This window comes from Canis lupus, chromosome X (genome assembly GCF_048164855.1).
Source record: "Canis lupus baileyi chromosome X, mCanLup2.hap1, whole genome shotgun sequence".
Taxonomy (NCBI): domain Eukaryota; kingdom Metazoa; phylum Chordata; class Mammalia; order Carnivora; family Canidae; genus Canis; species Canis lupus.
In genome coordinates this window covers 91,769,375-91,787,559 of record NC_132876.1, presented here as the reverse complement: position 1 = coordinate 91,787,559, position 18,185 = coordinate 91,769,375, and the positions used below count along the sequence as shown (strand labels likewise).

General features: G+C 42.1%; 1 protein-coding gene across 3 annotated transcripts in view; it reads right to left on the bottom strand.

The window, feature by feature from the left end:
• Window positions 1–18,185, bottom strand: part of LOC140627163 (ferritin light chain-like) — a 145,160-nt gene that overhangs the window by 74,933 nt on the left and 52,042 nt on the right. The window contains exon 3 of one of the 3 annotated variants that reach the window (XM_072815162.1): window positions 2,407–3,782. The exons of 1 other annotated variant lie outside the window; for it this stretch is intronic. In XM_072815162.1, coding sequence (XP_072671263.1) covers window positions 3,376–3,782 — 407 coding nt within the window. In that variant the 3' untranslated portion in view covers window positions 2,407–3,375. Of the gene's footprint in view, window positions 1–2,406; window positions 4,052–18,185 lie in introns of those variants that run through there. One more of the 3 variants, XM_072815163.1, reaches the window with a different exon arrangement.

The window sequence follows — 18,185 nt, the reverse complement described above, 5'->3', positions numbered from 1 at the left end:
CAATTAATCCCAGGTCCTAAATAAGGTGGCTTCACTTATTTGGCTAAAGAGAGAATGGTCCTCCTTCATTTTTTCCCCCTCCTACTCACTGAATGTCACATCCAAGAGATGAGACAATTCCTACATTTTGCTTCTTCATGTAGGGCCTATTTAGAGGGAGGAATGATCATTAAGGAAGATTCTAGAATCTCAAGTCTACTTTCCTAAAACTGAAAAGCAAACTTATTTTGAGATGTTACTATCATAGCTCTTTACGAAGCTCTGCTGGGATACAAAGTCAGTTGATAAAGATCGCTAATAATTATTGTGCATTTACTATGTGCTGAGCCATGATGTCAAGATTTTACATGGTTCATCCTATTTAATCCTCCTTAAAATCTGTGAGTTGGATAGTACTGTCTGTATTATAATCCTGTCCAGTTTGTCAGATGAGGAAGCTGGGACCAAGAAAGGGGAAGAGACTAGATCATGATGAGTCAGAGTAGAGGCAGGATTGGAACACAGACATTCTGGCCCAGAGAATGGCTCAACCACCATGCTATCTGTATTTCATATTCCAACTTCCCTACCATCTACGGGTATCACAAGACAACTAAGCAAAGATGAATCCTTGCCACATGAGTGGATTAGGCTCATCAGGGAAGATTTCACAAAACAAGGCAGATTTAAACAAGGCTGAAAGGTAGACGGAGTTTGATTTGGTGAAGAGGGTATTAAGGGCCTTCCAGGGAATGACAGCTACATGAAAACTCTGAGGATCGGGACAACAAACGGAACCTTTGGCTCTGGCAGGGAGTTTTTGCAGTCATTTGCAAGAGACCTTTATCTCCTAGGCCTCACTTATACTACCTTTTTAAAACATATTTTATTTATTTGAGAGAGAGAATGAGCAGGGGGTGGCGGGAGGGCAGAGAGAGAGGGAGGGCAGAGAGAGAGGGAGAAGCAGACACCCTGCTGAGCAGGGAGCCTGATGTGGGGCTCCATCCCAGGACCTTGGGCTCATGACCTGAGCCAAAGGTAGATCCTTAACCAACTGAGCCACCCAGGTGCCCCTGGTATAAAGAATTTAGTCATAGCCTATAGGAATCATGTATTATAACTCTGTGCAACTATATATACACACACATACATACACACAGTGGTTAGCAATAAAGGAAATCACTGTGGGACATTTTCCAAATTAATCTTTAGAGTTTTGATGTCATAAGCTCCCATTTTTCCACAAATAAACTTGCCACGAACCTTAAGTTTTTTTTGAAAGCCAAACTAATATGCTGTCCATATGTGTTTGAATCATTTATTGTCTGCCCTGCAAGTTGCTGTTTTCCAAGAATTGTGTGATGACCAAAGAACACTGTAGCCTATTTGGGAGACTTCATAAAACTTTCTCCTATGGCCCCATTCCTGACATTAAAAGACACTAATAAGAAATTACAAATACAATATTATTTGGAATTAAATGTTTGCATATTTCTTCCTAAATAATATACCTTAAATTACAGTCTTTCAATTGATCTCAGAATATTAGGTGATCTTTTCTCATTCTGATTTATGTGTTTGTATTTGATTGCTAATTTGAAAATGATTTTAAGCACATATTTTAAGTACAGAGATTCAACTTTTAATTCAAACCTGAAAATTGTTAACTGCTTCCTTATGTTTCTTACTGCCAACTACCAGCAAATGGGCAGAATTCCTTTCTCCAGTAATAACTTTTCCAGTATATTTTTTATTATCAAAAGAGGCGCCTGGGTGGCTCAGTCAGTTAAGTGTCTGCCTTCAGCTCAGGCCATGATCTCAGGGTCCTGGGATGGAGCCTCACAGGATCCCTGCTCAGTGGGGAGTCTGCTTTTCCCTTTCCCTCTGACCCTCCCCCACCCCCCTACCCCCGCTCTTTCTCTCAAATGAATAAATAAAAAATCATTTAAAAAAAGACTTTGCATGAAAACAGGAAGATAAGGTTTTCTCCTTAACTGAGCAAAACAATTGTCCCAATCTCTGTAAAATATTCTTCCTATGCCTCTGACCCATGTAAGATAAAAGAAATGATAGTATGCCGTTGGTCTTCCTGCTCCAGGAAGGAGAGGTGCTGTAGGAAAAGAATTGATTTTCTTCACTTCTGTGGTTTGAGAACAAGTTATAGCTCCAGTTCTTCAAAGTGCAAGGAAAATAATAAACAATTATTAAATAGCTATCTGTAAGACACAAATGTATGGATTTAGTAGACAAGAACTCACCAGAAAAATGAAGTATGTTTCTAAAAGAATGCTACATTTTACTGCTTCTCTTTCTTTTGGCTTTTGGAATTTAACCTCCATTTGACCCACCTCCATACTAATCACTCTGGCTCTCTAAGTGCTTCCTTAAAGTCATCTTCTCTTTTCTCTGAAATAAACTGCAGAGCCATTTTTAAATCAACATATTTAAAGTTTATTTATCTATTTATACACACCCTTGTTCTAAAAAGCATTTAAAGTGGCTTAAAAGGATCCATAACATACACCAAGAAATAACTAACAAAAGAATCAGAAATTAAGCTTGAGTAAAAATGCTTATACAATCCTACTCATTTACTCTGAGCGGACCACAAATTTGGCTCTATGCTCTCACAGAAAGTCAGAAAAGGAAACTTAGTTACATCATTTACAGTGTCCATAAAACAAAAACAAACCAATTACCCAAGCGAAGAACTCTTATTCCTAATACTAAGACCAGAAAGAAATTTCTCGAGAGGCTTCAGAAAGAGGTCAGTGTATGACGCAATAATCAGTGTGCTCAGTAGCAACCTAACTAGAGATATAAAAATGAATTTTGCAGGGTTTTCTGATTATATTCAATACAGCAAATGGCATTACAGCAACTTAAAAATCATGGGTTTGAGGGTTAGGGGTGGGCATAACATGATATGGTCCAGGTATTCCGCTCTCCTCTGCTACACAACAGCAAAGATACATTTTAAAATAAGAGATTAATCCAGTACCAAGAATGGCTTCACAGAAATTCTAAAACCTCTAGGATTATATGCATAAATGAAAAGGTAAGCTCATTTTCTTGAGAGAGAAAACATAGTGTATCAGATCCTCAAGGTTCACAGGCAATTCACAACAGTTAGCAATAATTTCTTTAGAAAATCTAGAGAATTAAACGTACTACAAATCCTTCACCCTAGTCTGTGTATTATCCCCCAGCAGCCTAGCTTTTTTTCCCCCTCTGCAAAAAGAACCTTTTATGTCTCCATTTGAACTCACAGCTTGGACAAAGGTTTCAGTGTAGTTAAAATGTTGCCTCGTAGCTGGGGAAAGAGGCGCAAGCCAAAATCTGGACACCAGGGGAATACAGACGGCTTCCTCAGAGGCTGCTGGGCACCGGATTCTCCTAGTTGTGCTTCAGGGTGAGCCTTTCGAAGAGATACTCGCTCAGCCCGGCCTGGGGGCCAGACAGCCTGCGGAGGTTGGTCAGGTGGTCACCCATCTTCTTGATGAGTTTCATCTCCTCATCCACGAAATGCTTCTCCAGAAAGTCACAGAGACGACGATCTGTGTTGGCAGAACCCAGGGCATGCAGATCCAGAAGGGCCTGGTTCAGGTTCTTCTCCAAGGCCATCGCGGCTTCCATAGCATCCACACTGCCACGCCACGGATCTTCAGACAGCTGCCCATCAGAGAGGAGGGGGTCGCCGCTCCACTGGTTTCGCATCTTCAAGAGACGCTGGGCACCCTCACGCTTCCTCTCAGCCAACTCTTGGAAGAAGATGCCCATGCCCTTCAGAGCTACATTGTTACCTTCAAAATGAAAGCACAGAGAGCGGTAGGTGTAGGAGGCCTGCAGATGCAGGTTTACCACGTATTGGAGTGCAGCCTCCACCTTGGCGGAGTAATTCTGGTTGATCTGGGTGCTCATGGTTGGTTTGCAATGAGGAGCTAAGCACAAAGTATGGTGTCCACAGGCCCCGGAAGTCGAAGTTGAGGATAGCTGATTCCACCAGAAAACGTGATTGGAAGGGGAGGGGCTGGAGGATGGTGAGAGCTTGGCAGAGATAGGAGGAGATGGGGAAGGGGTGGGAGTACCCAGTCTGTTCAATCCAATAGACACTTTTTTTTTTAGATTTTTTTTTAAACTTTATTTATTAGAGACACAGAGAGAGAGAGAGAGAGAGACAGGCAGAGGGAGAAGCAGGCTCCGTGCAGGAAGCCTGACGTGGGACTCCATCCGGGGACTCCAGGATCACACCCTGGGCTGAAGGCAGGCGCCAAACCACTGAGCCACCCTGGCTACCCCCAACAGACACTTCTAAGGGGCTGCCGGATGTACTCTGAGTTTAGCTTTTGATAAGAATTTAATTCTTATTTTCCTAATTATTAGAAATGAGTCTTTATTTCCCATTTTGCCCCATTTCTTACCATAATTCCAAAATGAGGTAAGAATGTCCAAAGTAAGAACATTAAATATTGATAGCAAAACGCCTCCAATTTTCACTTCTTCATTTGTGACTTAAAACTCCCTTGGTTTTCTTATTTTAGTGTCTAAAGGAATATGTTGTTTCCAGCTCCTAATCCTCCTCTCAACGAGGGTGACTGTTATTTCCAGTTTGCCCAGGGCAATCTTGTTGTCCTGATGTAATTATTAATAGTGCCCCTGAATAAATAAATAAAATAAATAGTGCCCCCTTTCACACTCAAAAGGGTCCTTGTTAGGAATATACATTACACAGTCATCTTACTTATTAAGGAGGTCAAAATCCACACATTAAATTTGGGCACAATTCATTTCCATTTTATTAATTAATCATACCACGAAGAACCCCTCATAAATTTTCTACTATTCAGCCTTCATTTCTTTCATGTGTTGATGCATTTATTCCTTTTTTAAAGATTTTATTTACTTATTCATGAGAGACACGGGTGGGGGGGTGGCAGAGACACAGGCAGAGGGAGAAGCAGGTTCCCTGTGCGGAGTCCGATGTGGGACTCCATCTCAGGTCTCCAGGATCACGCCCTGAGCTGAAGGCAGATGCTCAACCACGGAGCCACCCAGACACCCACATATATTCCTTCTAATAGAAGTTCTCCTGAATACTATTTATGTGTCAGGTGTTTTGTTGGGTACTGGTAGCTTCCTGTGATTACCCAGATACTTCACCATGAAACATGTCATGTGAAAGGGTGGCACGGATGAAAATGTAGACCTATGAATCCTACCAAACCAGAAAATAACCCACACAGGATGCGTTAACTATTCTCAGTTGGAAGATGAGGGCAGAACGAGATGTTCTCATAGGGTCTCTTCCAGGTTTGTGATTTTGTGCTTAGCATCTTATTTTCCCAAATACCACTTGCCTGGGGCTGTTTCACAATTAGAACACTTTCATGTGTCTTCTATCAAACAGGAAGGCATATCTTATTCAGGGTAAACAATATTTGAACACACAAAAGTTTTGCTCTGAAACTTGGACCTACTTTTTTTAAAAAAGATTATCTATTTGGCAGAGAGAGAGAGAGAGCGGGCACACACAAGCAGGGGGTGTGGCAGGCAGAGGGAGAAGGAGAAGCAGGCTCCCTGCTGAGCAAGGAACCCAATGCGGGGTTTGATCCCAGGATCCTGGGACCGTGACCCGAGCCGAAGGCAGATGCTTAACCAACTAAGCCACCTAGGCGTCCCTTGGACCTACTTCTAAATGAAAATTAAAATTCATTTTTTTGCGCTACTTTCAAATATTTTCTATTTGTTGGTTGCTGGAGACCAACATCTTAAAATTCCAAAAAGAACTCTGCCATCTCCGCTCACTGCTTAAGCTAAAATACAAGCACGTATCCTGTATCTGAATACAGGATATAGGGATCCCTGGGTGGCGCAGCGGTTTGGTGCCTGCCTTTGGCCCAGGGCGCGATCCTGGAGACCCGGGATCAAATCCCACATCGGGCTCCCGGTGCATGGAGCCTGCTTCTCCCTCTGCCTGTGTCTCTGCCTCTCTCTCTGTGTGACTATCATAAATAATAAATAAAAATAAAAAAATAAAAACAAAAAAAATGAATACAGGATATATTGTAAATTTTATTCATGGAAGTTTGTTGTCCAAAAGTGTTCTCATATTGCATTTGAGGTTTGTGAAAACTGTTAGAATTCAAGAATGGCATATTTTATGATCCTGGAGGGAACTGGGTAAGATAGGAGTAGTTCTGCAGCTTTTCTGGCCTTGGTTCTAGGGCAAAAAAGAGACCGGGGGTGAAGAGGAGGAAGAAAAACAAAAATTCAAACCCAAGAACAATCCTCACACGTACTCAAATAGGAAACAAATTATACAAGATGGAATAGTCTCCAAATGATTGCAAAGAAAATGTTCATTTTCTACCTTGCGCATAAACCATTAATCAGATACTAACCTTGTGATAAGAAAATGCTAAGCTTAGAGAAGGCTTCGCCATATAACATATTATCTGTATACATATCTGAGCATATCAGGCTCATTTAATATATTTCTATTTCCTATACATTTATTTATTCTTGGAAAAGAAAAATGCCTATATAAACCTCAGATGAGATAATTTTCTGCCTTGTGAAAACGTTAACAAATCCTTCCCTCATTACTTTAGAGAGAAAAGAGTCGATGTTGGAACTATACTCTGATAGGTGGTTAAGCACAGAACTGTCAGAATCAGACCAATATAGGCTCAAATCCCAGCGTTGCCACTTACTATGAGTGTGACCTTAGGTAGCTCTTTGAGCTTCAGCTTTCTTGCCAGTAAAATGGGACTGTTAATATCTCACAAGTATACCACAAGGATTAAATGATATAATGCATGAGAAAACACTGCCAAACAAGTAGAAAGTGCTCAATTTTTTGAGGGCTATATCATCAATGAATTTTGCAGTAAAATTGTGGGGATCCTCTCAAACCCTAGCAATATCAGATTCACATCCCAGTAGGTTTTTGATCCCAGTTTCCTCACCATAGACCTGTTTAATCACTATGCTCAGTGGCAATGTCCTTTCAAGTATGAAAGCACCAATGCATAGCCTTGGATGTCAAAGATAGAATTCATTTAAAGCATGAGCAAAACTAGCTTCTCTTACTTCATTTGCCTAAATGAGATTCCCTTCCCTTGCCTTTGTGGCCTTCTCAGCTGTGGAGGCAAGGGAAACAGTGCCTCAGTGACAGAGGTCTATTTTCTCATTTCTCCAGCCCAAGATTATCATCCACTACAGCAAGAAACATCTAATGAACACCTACTTTATAGAAGAGGGTAAGATTATGGAACATTTCATGTGAATAATAAATTCATGTCCTCTCCCACTCAGATGTAGACTTTGGAATGCTTATGTCTTGGGTCAGATTCCCCAGAAGCAGACCTTGAAATGAAGATTCCTGTTCAAGTTATTTATTGGGAAAGTGCTTCCAGGGGAGACCAAAAGAGAGTGGGGGAAAGCAGCACAGAAAAAGAAAGGAGGCCAAGAAGCAAGGTTGCAATTTCAGGAAAAGTCTGAGCTTCCTCATAATCTCAAGGCTTAGTTTTGGAGTACAAATTACAACTAGTGCTTATTTCAACATGAGGCAAGGGAACTGGATGTTCATAGTCCTGTCCATTGGCTATGGGTGTTCCCAGGAAAATATAAATTCCCATGGTCTTTGTATAGGCAACTCCAGTAGCCCAAGGGAAAGCCAAAGGTCACAGGTGCTAGTCATTAGCAAAAAAGCGCATTGGAACTGGGTGCTGAGCACACCAAACTGGTAAAAGGGATCCAGTGATCCCTATGATATGGGCAAGGCCTGCATATCAGTCCACCACCAGCTTGCTTCCCTACTTGACCTTGGAGGGTACAGTGGAAACAAGAAACTCCAATAAGTACATTTTTACCATGAATCCAATTGATGAAATGAAGACATCATAGGTATTAATCTATATGTACATCTCTTTGCTACTTCTATTTACAGGGAATACAGGAGTTTTGGAGTCTATCTCTGAAATCTCTTTTGCCATCACTGAAGATCTGTAACTCTTTTCAGGGTCTCATTTCCCCTTCAGGGGCCACATATTCAAGACCAAAGCAGACCCAAAGCTCCAGCTAAGAAAGCATTTGAATCTTTTATCTGACCCTCTGCTGTAACTGACAGCACTCCCTATATTGGAACCATATATTGATTTGTCTAATAGCTGCACAGAAGTACTTAAAAGTGAAAACATTCCTAAGAACCTAGAAACTGACAGGCTGTGAAATGGCTGCTTAAGAACCTGTCATCCAAACTGAATTCACCTGAAAACTAATGTTATACAAACAGCAAAATGGTCTCTGAGTGTTTGTCATTTTTTAAAAAGGGACTGTAAGGGGTACAATTTAGTTGTGAGCTGTTCACCTACTGTAGACAAGGGACAGCTTGACACCAGGCACAGTTATAAAACTGAAAGTCTATCATTTTTTTCTCCACCACAACACACACCCACACACACACACAGCCACCACCTCATTCCACCTGTAACCCCTACTAAACTCAGAAGCACACTGAGAAGCTTATCACGGCCTAGCCCAACAGATCCACCTCACAAAACTTACCCTTCCTGTGCTTCCCATGGGCACCTCAAACAAGTAGTGGTTCTCAACTAGGACTAATTTAGTTCCCCAGAAAGCATTTGATGTCTATAGACAGTTTTGGTTGTCATAACTAGGAGGAGGAGACTATGGCGTCTAGTGGGTACAGACAGGCCTGCAATGCTATTAAATGTTCTACAATGCCCAGGACAACCCCCCACAAGAAATAACCATGCAGCCCAAAGTGTCAATAGTGCTGAGGGTGAGAAACTCCTGGCTAATGGGTAGATAATGTTGGTGTCTTAGTTTGGGTTCCCCTAAAAGCAGACCTGAGACAAGGACTTGAGTACAACTAGTTTATTTAAGAGGTGATCCATGAAAGCAGCAGTAAGCATTAAGGTAAATGAGACAAGGAAAAGGAAGAAAACCAATAAGGGGTTTGTTAAAGAGCTAGTTAGCACTATGAACAACTAGGAGTCAATGCTACTGGGGAACTCTGGGGGACTATATGAAGCACACCTTGGGGTTATCCTGAACAAGGACAAGGAAGTTGGAATATTTACCTTCAATTACCGTCTGTCATTACCTGAGGATTGCTCCTAAGGATATTAACTTTCTGGTACTTCCAGACTACTCTTTAAGAATCAAAAGACTGCCCCCTCAGATAGAGAGTTTTGGGTACTTGTGGCAAGAGCCCATGGACACATAGGGGAATGATGAGTGCTGAGCAAGTAGGGACAGGGTACCAACAATGTAGCCTGTAGGTGGTCCTCCATGAAAACATTCATGGAAATATATCTTAGTTGCTTTTTCTGAAGATGATGCTTTCACCAAAAACATAATTCTAATCATGACCACAGTAGGTGTCACAGATGACAAGCAAGGGTGATATGTTTTAGAGAGACCTTGTTAAAACATGCAGTTGGAGGGACTCTTAGAAACTATGTGTTCCAGCTCTGTACCAATGCACGAATATCCTTAAGAACATCTCTAACAACTAATCATCTAGTCTTTGCTTGAACACACCCAGGTTACCAGAAACACGTTAGCTCATAAGGGCTACCCATTCTATCTTCAAGAGAGTCACTTGGGAGCCAAGCAGACCTGAGTTTTGAACCTCTTTTATTTAGTAGCTGTGTGACTTTGGGCAAGTTATTTAACCTCTCTGAATCTTACTCCATTGAGCTGTAAAATACCAGTAATATTCTCTACCTCCTAAGATTACTGTGAAGATTCAATAAGAGAATACATGGAATTTAATACCACCTCTGACACATAGTAGCTGCTAAATAAATATCAGCTGCCTTCACTCCTTTTCCTTTCTCATCTTCTCAAATCTCTTGTGTCAGCTATCTATCTCACAATAAGTCTGATCCTTTCATTCTGGCTCTAACTTCCAAAAGAATATAAAATAAATTCATCCCACCTCTCCACTAACCTAAGACTTCCCTTCTCCACCATGGGCCTTGCTTCTTCCACCACTCCTCATTCACCCTGGCTCTGTGGGTCTCCACTCTGGTCACTTTCCAAAAGGAAGTGGAGTCCCCCCCAAGGAGACAACTTCAACCACATGGGATGAAATATACTTGAAAATCACATCCTTTTAATTTGTATGCATGTGGATCAAAATGGGTTGTTTATGGAATAATGTTCTCTTTTAACATAAAAAACAGAATCTGTCTAGTTAGGAAAGCAAGGCAGGAAATGAGTTTCTCTTTCCTTATCTTGCTCCATGTTAACTCTTACAAATGTTTCCTCCAAACTGTGCTTGCTCTTTAGCCCTCCCAGATAAAAAGTATTTTCTGTTACTTTAAAACTAAAATTGTAATGTTTCATAGAAAGAAACAAGATTCACATTCCAAATAGAGGTGGTGTCATATTTCAGAAGGGCTTGCAAATCTGCCCTTAGTGGTTGCCAAGAGGTGGGTTGGATAGACCCAGCTTGAGCTGGAAAGAACATCCAGCCTTGAAATCCCATGTGGCAACTTTTGCAGTGCTACTCTCCTTTTCCCTAGTTGAAGCCCCTCACTGTTCCTTCTGGTCACGCTGACATCTGGCTGGAGAACAGAGTTACCCAGCAAGAGATTTTGCTTTTCATTACCTAAAACATCTCGTTTTTGTAGATATATGTGTGTGTGTGTAAAGACACATACCAAAATGTTAATAGTGTTCTGTATTTTGTGTAACCAATTTACTTTTTAGTTTTCTATATTATCTGATTTTGGGGCAGCACTGAGCATATACTTAAAATTACTGCAGAAAAATCCCCCCCGCCAACAAAAACAAGACCTGTTTCTACCTTCAAAGAAAAGGAAAACTTGCTCCCTTGTCTCAAGTAGGTCATATGATCTTGGTCCACAAAGCAATCAACAGGACAGGGTGTTGTCTCCTGAAGCCAGAGCTGGCTTGATGAGTAGCATCCTCCAGTCTGGTGGGCACCAAGGTACTTTATAAGTGACAAGTTAAAATTCAGTAAAATGAAGGGTTTCTCTCTCCATGTCCCTTCCACCAATCCCTTGAGACTTCACTGGTAATCATTCTACCCCCTACTAGCCACCAGGAACCCAAGGTTCAGCCTGGGGGCTGGGAAGAAAACAAAATCCCTCCTGGGACTAAGTTGGCCCACAGGGCAGAGACATTGCCTTCTATTTCTTCCTTATTCCCTGCTGGCCTGGCAGTATGATTGACACAAAGAATCACAGATTCTCAGGGACAATGAAGCCTCAAAGGTCAGTTGATCCCAGTCCTTATCCCCATTGTCAATGCTTAATAGTCACCTGATGAAATTAAATGTGGCTACTGGTCACTTCAGTTGCTCAAAAGGTTTGAGCCACAGAGTCAAATGCCCCAATTCACTCAGACACCATCCCTGGCCAGTCCCCTCTGTCAGTGTTCCAGGAATATGAAGATATAACTCGGCATCTATACCTCCATGAGTGAGACAGGAGAAGGGGCCACTGACCGGTGGTGGGACCAGCACCAACAACAGGTCCCATCTACAGCTTCTGGAACTGGTGATGGCTGCATATTTGGCATCAGTACAAGTCTCCCCGCCCAGGGTCCCAATGCCCCCTCCTCAGGGTGTATGCACATGGCTGCAGGCCAAAACACAGCACTGTTCACCAGTTCGAGATAACGAAATATCTATCTGGGCCTGACTCTCTATATAAGCACCAGATGGTAATGATTAAAATTAAATTAAATTAATGTTTGACAGTCCGTGAAGGGCATAAATTGCATGGTGTGCTGGTTGTCCAATCTGTCATCTTGTTTCCCTTGGCTCAGGTCAACAAACAACAGCTGAAAGCTCCCTCTCTGGGTCAAACAGTAGCTTATTTCTCTGCTATGGAAATGGCTGCTCAGTTTACTAAGTTGAAGGCTCCTAGGCTGCCAAAATCGTGATTAAGATGCCTTAAAAGGCAGAGAATTCTGTCTTTTCCCCACAATCTCCAGCAACCATCTCCCAAACACACTGTAATGGCAATTACTGGTTAGAAATCAGAAAGGGGGAAATCTGAACCTGGACTAAGAGCAAACCACTGCCAAAATCACAAAGCAATTTCCAGCTCTAATGACAGCCTTCTTCATTCACATGGTTTCTAGAGCATGTGGGCAGTGCTGATGTGTTATCAAGTTGCAGAAGAATCCATGGCATCGCATTTTAAAATCATCCATCTGCCAAGTACTCCTTTCCAAAGAACTTTCAGATTTAGACTTTTGCTCCTTCCCCCTGTGTTATGCAGGAATCGGTGTTCCAATATTTACACTGTCTTTCTACCTACTTACATCCCACTTCAACCTTTGTACTTTTGCACAAGAACTTTAATGAAATTTTCAAAATGTTTAGCATATATTCTTTGGTGGCAAGGATCTGTTTCTCTATGTGTAAACCAAATAGACCAAGCAAATGAGGCACACACAATGGGGTAGAAGCTGGGATGTACCACCCAGATGGCCCTTCAGGAATGAAACACTTATTTCCCCAGCCGCCTGGAGTCCTGCTGGGGGGGCGGCCCTCAGCTATCAGCCCACTTTGGAGATTGCTTCTGTTGAAAAAATTAACTGCCTCACCTAAGACTCATCTCCTTCTGAGGGTAGCCCACATATCCCAATTCTGGACAACTCTGAGGAGCCCACTTTCCCTGCTATTTTCTCTGCCTGAGCTTATCTTCCAGCTCATATTTTTTAAAGATTTATTTATTTTAAAGAAAGAGAGTGTGCCCACAAGTGGGGGGAGGGGCAGAGAGGGAGACAAGCAAACTCCCCACAGAGTGGGGAGCCCGGACACAACATGGGACTCAATCCCAGGACCCTGAGATCATGACCTGAGCCAAAATCAAGAATCGGACACTTAACCAACTGAGCGACCCAGGTGCCACTGTCTTCCAGATAATTGCCTGACTCCTTTCACTTCAGGTCTCTGCTCAAATGTCACTTCATCAGAAAGGCTTCTGATCATTTTTCCTAAAGTAGTGCACACTCCCCCTTTCCCTGCAGCCCTACTTCCATAGCTCCCTGTGTCCTCGTCATGCTTTTGTTTTCTTCATAACTCTTATCACTACTTGACATAATGTAGATATTTATTTATTGTTTTGCATATTGCCTATCTCCCCACTAGAATGTGTTTAATGATGTCTGGGACTTTAGCCTGTTTTGTTCATTTGTTTATCTCCACTACCGAGAAAAAAATACCTAGCACATATAGAAAGGGTAAATATTTGTGAATCAATGAATGAATGATTAATCTCCTAATATCTTAGCTAGTTCCTAGTATTTAGACTACCTTGCTCTCTCCCTCCATATCCTGAGAATCAGAGTCCTGCCCAGGGAAGCATAATAGTCAAGAACACAGGCTTTGGCGTTAGGTTGACTTATTCATTTAGTTCACACATGATTACATTGCTCTCAGCACTTAAGATTTTTATTTATTGAGAGAGAATGCATGCACATAGTGGGGACAGGGGCAGAGGGAGAGGGAGAAGCAGACTCCCCACTGAGTAGGGAGCCTGCCTTGGGGCTTGATCCCAGGATCATGACCTGAGCTGAAGGCAGACACTGAACTGACTGAGCCACCCAGATGCCTCACTCTTGGCACTTTAATATGAATGCACTTAATGCTCATAACAACTATAAGAAGTAGGTATTATTATTGTTCCTTTTTTTTAGAAAGGGATTTATTTGTTTATTTATTTATTTGAGAGAGAGAGAGAGAGAAAGAGAGAGAGAGAGAAGGGAGGGGCAGAGGGAGATGGAGAGAGAGAATCTCAAGCAGATTTCCTGATGAGCATGGAGCCTGACACAGGGCTTGATCTCATGACCCTGAGCTGAAATCAAGAGTCAGACACTCAGGTAAGCCACCCAGGTGCCCCTTATTATTCCCTTTTTTAAAGATGAAGATCCTGGGCAGCCCGGGTGGCTCAGTGGTTTAACGCTGCCTTCAGCCCAGGGACTGATCCTGGAGACCCAGGATTGAGTCCCATGTCAGGCTCCCTGCATGGAGCCTGCTTCTCTCTCTGTCTCTCATGAATAAACAAAATCTTAAAAAAAAAGATGAAGATTCTAAACAATAGAGAGATTAAGTATTTGCCTCAGGTCACATATCTACTAAGAGCCAGAATTTGAACCCAGAAAGTCGGTCTCCATAATCTCTGCCACACACCAAGTGTATAATTTTGAGTAAGTTCCTCTCTGAATTGGTTTGTCCATAAAAATGGAGACAATAATGCCTGCCACATGGAGTTGTAAGCAAGAAGATGATGTATGTAAAGTGCACAGCAGGGTCCCTGATCACATAAGTACTTGATAAAGGGTAGTTGTCATTTTCCCCCTGCATCCCAACAGCCTGCATGAACTTCCAAGTATTACCACCACCTGACTTTTGTTTCATTTTGGATGCCCTATATTGACTGCATGGCCCTTGATGAAGGCCTTGGATGATATATATCCACCCGCCATGCTCCATAGACAGCCCCAGCCTGTGTCACACCCCACCATTGACTCCAACCTAGCTTGCCTTATGCTTGTAGACAGATGTAGGGTTAGGTCCAGAACACCTTGCTTATGCCTTTCCTTGTCAGATCTCAGAATAAAATGATTCTTAGAGGCAGAAGCAACAAAATTCAGGTGGCATAACTTGCCTTTTACAACTAGCCTTACAGTTCTTTTGGGTTCCCACTACCTAGTATGATCATTCAGATAAAACATGGCCCAAATTTGACCAGGTGTTGTGCTCAGGTTCATGCCCTGCCCAGATGCCCCTTTAGTGAAGTCCTTATTGTTAACAGCTGCTAGGAGCCCCTGGGGTGGACAGACAACTGTCAGCTCTCAGCCCCTTCATGGGTTGCTTCAGCTACAGAGAGCCACTTGACCAAAGGCAGTTTCCTTGAATGACCTTCTGAGGTTGTCCTTATCCAATAACAAATCAGTGCAGGAATAGAAATTCCTACCATTCTGGCCCAACTGAAGACAACTGAAGGGCCAATCCAGGTCCAGAGCTACTTGTGGGTCAGTTGAGGCTGTTGTTGGGCCTACATCACAGCTCAGCTATTCCCTGTTCCCACTCCTGGTTCCTTCTTTTCCCAGGTGTTGATCCCAAAGGCATGCCCTAATAGGCATCCTGCCTCCTACGCCCTCAAAGTCAGCTTCCCAGAAATCCCAGTCTATAATACAAGACCTAGTATTCAATTCACCCATACTCATTGTCATGGTCTCTGGATTCTTCCAGAAACTATTAAACCCAGGAGACAAAATGGCCTCCCAGGATTACAGCTCCCTGGTCAATTCCCCACCTCATCCCCAATCTTTTTTTTTTTTTTTTTTTTTTACTTTTTCCTCCGAGATATGTCTAATCTAGCCTGCCTGCTTAAACAAGCATATAAGTGAAGCCAGAAAAATGATTTTCCCTGATGCCTATTAATCAATTTTTTGCCTACTATTCATCACCTCAGCTCAGGGCTTCTCTTCCCTCAAGGAAATGAAACAGATGATCATGGGTTGACACACAACACTGGTTCTTTACTTTGACCTCATGAATTTTAGGAGGATTTATCAGCAAACAACAAGCTCATTTAACTATAAGAAGCAAAGAAAGAGTCAGTCATTAAGGGAATATAAACAACTAGGTGCTTTACCCATTCTGTAAAGCTGATATATTTATAAACATGCCTTTGGGCAAGGGTCAGCCTCAATGATAGCCCCTTTGGGAGTAACAAACCCCAAACCACTTATTTGTTATGACTATAAATGACATTTTGATCTGAGTAATCATTAAAATATCTACTTTTAATGGTCCATAAAATCTTAACATGCTTCCCTACATCAGACTTCTTTTTTTAATAAATTAATTTTTATTGGTGTTCAATTTACCAACATACAGAATAACACCCAGTGCTCATCCCGTCAAGTGTCCCCCTCAGTGCCCGTCACCCATTCACCCCCACCCCCCGCCCTCCTCCCCTTCCACCACCCCTAGTTCGTTTCTCAGAGTTAGGAGTCTTTATGTTCTGTCTCCCTTTCTGATATCTCCCACACATTTCTTCTCCCTTCCCTTATATTCCCTTTCACTATTATTTATATTCCCCAAATGAATGAGAACATATAATGTTTGTCCTTCTCCGATTGACTTACTTCACTCAGCATAATACCCTCCAGTTCCATCCACGTTGAAGCAAATGGTGGGTATTTGTCATTTCTAATGGCTGAGTAATATTCCATTGTATACATAGACCAGATTTTCTTTATCCATTCATCTTTCGATGGACACAGAGGATGCAGCCTAATTCTTAAAGGGAATTAAAAGAATACTTGAGAATCCATTGGTTTCTCAGGTTAGTTTTTATTATGTCCATTTGGAAATATAGTTTCATTTTTTTGTCTTACAATCTATCTACAACATGAGAGACTCCTAACTCTGGGAAATGAACATGGGAGGTAAGCGGGGGGATGGGATGACTGGGTGACGGGCACTGAGCGGGGCACTTGATGGGATGAACACTGGGTGTTATACTGTATGTTGGCAAATCAAACTCCAATTAAAAAATATACAAAAAAAATTTTTTAAAAATCTGTCTAGATATCCAAAATGGAACTGGTATTGTCAGGCAGGTATGGATACTGATCAATATTCTGTCCTTTATAGTGAACGATGATATGATTGATACTGACCTCAATCTGTATGGACAATTACAGCTGTAAAAACAGATGCTATTCTCCCAGGCCCATCTCAGCCATATGCTTTGATTCATGGTGCTGGGCATTTGGCAGAGATGGGTATTTTGTGTCAGACTCTGATACCCCTGGATTCTCTGAAGATTATTTTTAAGAACTTATGATTCACTGCTGGTGGGGCTGTCTCTGTTCCCTCCTAGGATTCTACAACTCCTATGGCTCATGCTCTGAGATTGTGCTTTTGTGCCCCAAGATACTTATAACCACCTTATTTCAGGCCCCCCATAGTTACTTGGATCACTGAACAGTGAAATGATAAGGACTTTTAAAAAGTATTTGGTATTTTGGGGGCACCTGGGTGGCTCAATCTGTTAAGAGTCTGCCTTCAGCTCAGGTCCTGATCCCAGGATCCTGGGATTGAGCTCCGTGTCAGGTTCCCTGTTCAGTGGGGAGTCCGCTTCTCCCTCTCTCTCTCCCTCTGCCCCTCCCTCCACCCCCACCCCCACTTGTGCGCTCTTTCTCTCAAGTAAATAAATAAATAAAATCTTTAAAAAAATATTTTGTATTTAAAAAAAAATCATGGCCGTGAACATCACTACAGGAGAAATGAGTGCAATTTAACATCTTCCCATAGGAGCTTCAGGTTTATTGGGGGAGACAAAATGAAAACAGAGTGATGTTTGACATCATTGAAATGGGTTGAGTTGAATGATCACTCACATAATCTGAAAGCGAATCATGGGGGTCCTTGTTAAAATGAAGTTCTCATCACAGATCTATTGGATAAGAATCTCTGCAGTGGTATTGATATTTGTGTCTTTAACAAGCCCCCTCAAGTGATTCTCATGCACACTAATGTTAAGAACCATTGCCCCAAAGATGGAATTCAGCCTAGGCATGTTTCCTGCCCTGCCACTAGTCAGTGACTCCTGTGTTTTGGAAGGAAATGGCAGCATTGAGTGAGTATCACCACTGAAATATTCAATTAATTACCAAAATGATGATGTTGATGCCCCACCCAGAACTCCTTTACCAGTCTGGTGCACCCATCCTCAGCTACTTTCTCCATCTTACCCAGAACCCAGACTGACTCTATTTCCTATTTAGCAGCTGTGAGCTGTTAGCTGCTAATAGCTCACAGCTGCACTCTTCTCTGGAGAAATGTTCCAAACTGATGGGAGCCACCTCATCTGAGATGCCTAAGAGGCTATATACCTATCAACACAGCAAATGACTAATTGAAATGATAGAGCAAAAGACCAACTCCTTTGCCTCAATGAAGACAACTCTGTAGTGTCATCTTTGCTCTAGAACTCTCCATAGAATCAGGGTGATGCTAGACTTCTGTTGAATCCACCTTTTTGCTTAGGTTCTGCTGCTGCCTTTCCTGCTTCCTTTATGTCCTTCTTTGGAGGTTTCTCTTGAGAACACTCTCTCAATAGAATCTCTCATTCTCTGCTTTTAGGTTACTCTACCTAAGGTAATACTGTTATTCA